Consider the following 5,367-nt stretch of genomic DNA (forward strand, 5'->3'; position numbering starts at 1 on the left):
CACGAATAAAAATAATCAATAAAATGTCTATAAAGCAAAGAAACAAAATATTATAAATGAAAATAAAAATTCATAATTTGGAAAATAGAATAATGATAAAACTAAAATAAAATCCAACACATCAGCTAACATTTAAAAAGTAGAAAGATGTAGAAAAGACATTCCTAAGTAAAAAGAAAACCTATAAGTTTTTTTTTAAAAGACTGATAAATTCTACATAAAACTGTGTCAGAAAAAAAAGATACTACTTTAAAAGTCAAAGGCATACATGTGGCTGATTCATGTTGATATTTGGCATAAAATAAGAAATTTCTGTAAAGCAGTTATCCTTCAGTTAAAAAATAAATTAAATTTTTATTGTTATTTATTTATTTATTTTTTACTTTAGAATATTTTATTGGTTTTGCCATACATCAAATGCATCTGCCACGGGTGTACACGTGTTCCCAATCCTGAACCCCCTACCCACCTCCCTCCCCATACCATAAAAGGTCAAAGGCAATTGACAAACTAGTAAAAAAAAAATATAAAGTCCAACTCAAATCACAGAAGTTAACTAAAATCTAAAGAATACCTATTAATCAATAGGAGGTCAACAACCCAATTTTTTAAAAATTGAAGAATATGAGGAGGAAAATGAATTATGAAGGACTCAAAAGTAAAGAGATGTTTGATCTCATTTATATGAGAATTGAAAAGTAAAATGATAATGTTATCTTCTTTTTACCAGCCAGATAATATAAAATCAAATGTTTGGAAACATTATCTCAGCAATAATGTAGGGTACCAGTCACTCGCCTCACATAGTAAGTAGTGAGACAAATTGATAGTCTGTTGAAAGTAATTTGGCAACATCCATGAAATTCTAAAACATCTATTCTTTTACCCAGTGATTCTGCTCTTAGGTCTTCAGCTCACATATATATCAGCATACATATTAATGTTATGTATACAATTATTCACTACAGCATTGTTTATAAAAGCAATCTGTTGAAAACTATTTAACAATAGGGAACTTTAAAAAATATGATACATTCTTATAATTCAATAGTATATAGCTATTTTAAAAAGGATAAGACTATTCAGTACAAATTAAAATGGTCTAACCTCCAAGATATTATATTGTTGTTCAGTCACAAAATTGTCTCCAACTCTTTGTGAGCCATGAACTGTAACCTGCCAGGATCCTCTGTCCATGAGCTTTCCCAGAAAGGTAAGAGTACTGGAGTAGGTTGCCATTTCCTTCTCCAGGGGCTCTTCCCAAATCAGGGATCAACTTGTGTTTCACGCACTACATGAAAATTCTTTATCACTGAGCCCCCAAAGAAGATATTCAGTTCAGCTCAGTTCAGTTCAGTCACTCAATCGAGTCCGACTCTTTGCGAACCCATGAATCCCAGCACGCCAGGCCTCCCTGTCCATCACCAACTCCTAGAGATCACTCAGACTCACGTCCATCGAGTCAGTGATGCCATCCAGCCATCTCATCCTCTGTTGTCCCCTTCTCCTCCTGCCCCCAATCCCTCCCAGCATCAGAGTCTTTTCCAATGAGTCAACTCTTCACATGAGGTGGCCAAAGTACTGGAGTTTCAGCTTTAGCATCATTCCTTCCAAAGAAATCCCAGGGCTGATCTCCTTCAGAATGGACTGGTTGGATCTCCTTGCAGTCCAAGTGACTCTCAAGAGTCTTCTCCAACACCACAGTTCAAAAGCATCAATTCTTCGGTGCTCAGCCTTCTTCACAATCCAACTCTCACATCCATACATGCTGCTGCTGCTGCTGCTGCTGCTAAGTCACTTCAGTCGTGTCCGACTCTGTGTGACTCCATAGACGTCAGCCCACCAGGCTCCCCTGTCCCTGGGATTCTCCAGGCAAGAACACTGGAGTGGGTTGCCATTTCCTTCTCCAATGCATGAAAGTGAAAAAGTGAAAGTGAAGTCACTCAGTCGTGTCCGACTCTTAGCGACCCCATGGACTGCAGCCCACCAAGCTCCTCCCTCCATGGGACTCCCCAGGCAAGAGTACTGGAGTGGGGTGCCATTGCCTTCTCGCATCTATACATGACCACAGGAAAAACCATAGCCTTGACTAGATGGACCTTTGTTGGCAGAGTAATGTCTCTGCTTTTGAATATGCTATCTAGGTTGGTCATAACTTTCCTTCCAAGGAGTAAGCATCTTTTAATTTCATGGCTGCAATCACCATCTGCAGTGATTTTGGACCCCCAAAAAATAAAGTCTGACACTGTTTCCACTGTTTCCCCATCTATTTCCCATGAAGTGATGGGACCAGATGCCATGATTTTCGTTTTCTGAATGTCGAGCTTTAAGCCAACTTTTTCACTCTCCACTTTCACCTTCATCAAGAAGCTTTTTAGTTCCTCTTCACTTTCTGCCATAAGGGTGGGGTCATCTGCATATCTGAGGTTACTGATGTTTCTCCCGGCAATCTTGATTCCAGCTTGTGTTTCTTCCAGTCCAGCGTTTCTCATGATGTACTCTGCATGTAAGTTAAATAAGCAGGGTGACAATATACAACCTTGACGTACTCCTTTTCCTATTTGGAACCAGTCTGTTGTTCCATGTCCAGTTCTAACTGTTGCTTCCTGACCTGCATACAGATTTCTCAAGAGGCAGGTCAGGTGGACTGGTACTCCCATCTCTTTCAGAATTTTCCACATTTTATTGTGATCCACACAGTCAAAGGCTTTGGCATAGTCAATAAAGCAGAAATAGATGTTTTTCTGAAACTCTTGCTTTTTCCATGATCCGGCAGATGTTGGCAATTTGATCTCTGGTTCCTCTGCCTTTTCTAAAACCAGCTTGAACATCAGGAAGTTCACTGTTCACATATTGCTGAAGCCTGACTTGGAGAACTTTGAGCATTACTTTACTAGTGTGTGAGATGAGTGCAATTGTGTGGTAGTTTGAGCATTCTTTGGCATTGCCTTTCTTTGGGATTGGAATGAAAACTGACCTTTTCCAGTCCTGTGGCCACTGCTGAGTTTTCCAAATTTGCTGGCATATTGAATGCAGCACTTTCACTGCATCATCTTTCAGGATTTGAAACAGCTCAACTGGAATTCCATCACCTCCACTAGTTTTGTTCGTAGTGATGCTTTCTAAGGCTCACTTGACTTCACATTCCAGGATGTCTGGCTCTAGGTCAATGATCACACCACCGTGATTATCTGGGTCATGAAGATCTTTTTGTACAGTTCTTCTGTGTATTCTTGCCATCTCTTCTTAATATCTTCTGCTTCTGTTAGGTCCATACCATTTCTGTCCTTTATCGAGCCCATCTTTGCATGAAATGTTCCCTTGGTATCTCTAATTTTCTTGAAGAGATCTCTAGTCTTTCCCATTCTGTTGTTTTTCTCTATTTCTTTCATTGATCGCTGAGGAAGGCTTTCTTATCTCTTCTTGCTATTCTTTGGAACTCTGCATTCAGATGTTTATATCTTTCCTTTTCTCCTTTGCTTTTCGCTTCTCTTCTTTTCACAGCTATTTGTAAGGCCTCCCCAGACAGCCATTTTGCTTTTTTGCATTTCTTTTCCATGGGGATTTTTTTTGTTTTTAATGACTTAAGATAACATGACTATTTAATGAAAATTTAGCATATAACATCTGACTTTTATCCTATGGACAAATCAGAAAAAAATACAATAATTCTTTTACCCATTACATTCTACAAAATCAGACAAAATGACTTTATAAGCAGTTTTTAAATAAAAACAGCAATTTTATTTCAAACCAATATATTATCATCCTATTCCTTTATTCTATATATGTATTTAATTGGCAAACCTACTAGATTACAGAAATCAGTAAAAATCCAATCCATGATGCTTCAGTTGCTTAGATCATTCATATTACATTTGCAATTCATTGTTCTTATGTTAGAAGCCTGATTATCAGTTCCCATTAAAGTGCTATGCCCTACTCCTTGTCCCAGTAAATGTGACTAGTCTCTGCACAAGGCTAAGTAACAATGTGTATAATACTCTTGAACGTTCACACATGATTCATCAAGCACGCAGATCCCAGCTCCTAAGACAAGGTCATCAAAGGGCAAGCAGCTGTCCTAGTTCTCTTGTTCCTCATAGTGAGCACAGCCACTGGCATAGGTCTTTCCTAAATTCAAATCAGTAAACAAATCTGATGAGTCAGCATCTGAATCTTTTCCACCTTCATCTTCTTCCTCTTCGTCATCCTCTGTTTCGTACTCATCTTCTTCCTCATCATGGTAGGTAGTGCCAGCATGTTTATCAGATGCAAGGTTCTTCCAATAGGCATCATACCGAGAAGCTCCATCTCCCTCTTCACCTCCAGTTTGCATGCCAAATTTCAGGGAACGTGTTGACATGCTAAGATCCTTAGTTTCCTGAGTTTCATGTCCACATTTAGGGCAGGGAGGCTGTTTTCCTTTTTCTTGCTTAAACACCTTGCTCCTTGTATGATCATCACAGAAACAAGCCTTACAACAGAGACAGGAATGCTGACCAAGCCTATTACATGAAACACATTTAAATGTTTCTGCTTCTAAAACCTGGCAGCTGGCTTGATGTTCAAACTGATCATCTTCACAGAGAAAGTTATGGCAAAAAGAACAACTGAAAATTCTGCCTCCGTGGTCCCACACACCCCGTTCACATTCCACACACTCAGCATTGGTAAGCGGGCAGGCACAGGCGTGTGTGCTGAGACACTTCCTACCATGACAGACCCAAGCTTCGCAAAAGTCACATATTGCACCCACCATGGCAAGGCCAGTACTGTAGACACCAGCATGCTTTATGACACAGTCTAAAGACTTCATCATGCACTTTGTTTTCCCACACTGTGCACAAATTGGTAACTTCTGTACAGAATTACAAAAGTAGCAAAATGCTCTATTTTTCTGCCGCCTCTGACACTTGTCACATTCCAAAGTCTAGCCCTCACTGCATATATTTATGGATGAGTCATGTCTTCCTTTGTCTTCCTTCTCTTCTCTAGAAATGACCCATTGACGCATTGCATGGATGTTTAGCTAAATCTATGGTGCTTCTTGATGCTCTTAGTTGTTTTTCCCGTTCCCGGCGGTTCTCTGCCTTCTTCCTTGCACCAGTCTTTTTTTTAGGCATTTTCCCTTCTTTAGATACTGGGAGCCGGACCGGACATCCTTTGACATCACCCCATGGGGATGGTCTTGATCCCTGTCTCCTGTAGAATGTCAGGAACCTCCTTCCATAGTTCATCAGGCACTCTATCTATCAGATCTAGTCCGTTAAATCTATTTCTCACTTCTACTGTATAATCATAAGGGATTTGATTTAGGTCATATCTGAATGGTCTAGGTCCAAGCCAGGCTTCAGCAATATGTGA

At 39.6% G+C, this 5,367-nt stretch overlaps 1 protein-coding gene across 1 annotated transcript; it reads right to left on the minus strand.

The window, feature by feature from the left end:
• Positions 1-4,010: 4,010 nt before the first annotated feature.
• LOC113890388 (zinc finger protein 330-like) lies at positions 4,011-5,152 on the minus strand. Its single transcript, XM_027538278.1, has 2 exons — positions 5,006-5,152; positions 4,011-4,926 (listed from the first exon to the last, which is right to left on the minus strand). The coding sequence occupies exons 1-2, from the start codon at positions 5,124-5,126 to the stop codon at positions 4,085-4,087; spliced, it is 963 nt and encodes a 320-aa protein (XP_027394079.1). The 5' UTR covers positions 5,127-5,152; the 3' UTR covers positions 4,011-4,084.
• Between the last annotated feature and the right edge of the window lie 215 nt (positions 5,153-5,367).

This window comes from Bos indicus x Bos taurus, chromosome 3 (genome assembly GCF_003369695.1).
Source record: "Bos indicus x Bos taurus breed Angus x Brahman F1 hybrid chromosome 3, Bos_hybrid_MaternalHap_v2.0, whole genome shotgun sequence".
Lineage (NCBI taxonomy): Eukaryota > Metazoa > Chordata > Mammalia > Artiodactyla > Bovidae > Bos > Bos indicus x Bos taurus.

What these genes read in the sequence shown, in the direction of transcription:
- LOC113890388 (XM_027538278.1), bottom strand. Translation starts at nt 5,126, where the DNA reads ATGCCTAAAAAAAAGACTGGTGCAAGGAAGAAGGCAGAGAACCGCCGG. An exon ending in TCCATGCAATGCGTCAATGG is followed by an intron (nt 4,927 to 5,005) that starts GTCATTTCTAGA and finishes GCTAGACTTTGG; the next exon opens with AATGTGACAAGTGTCAGAGG.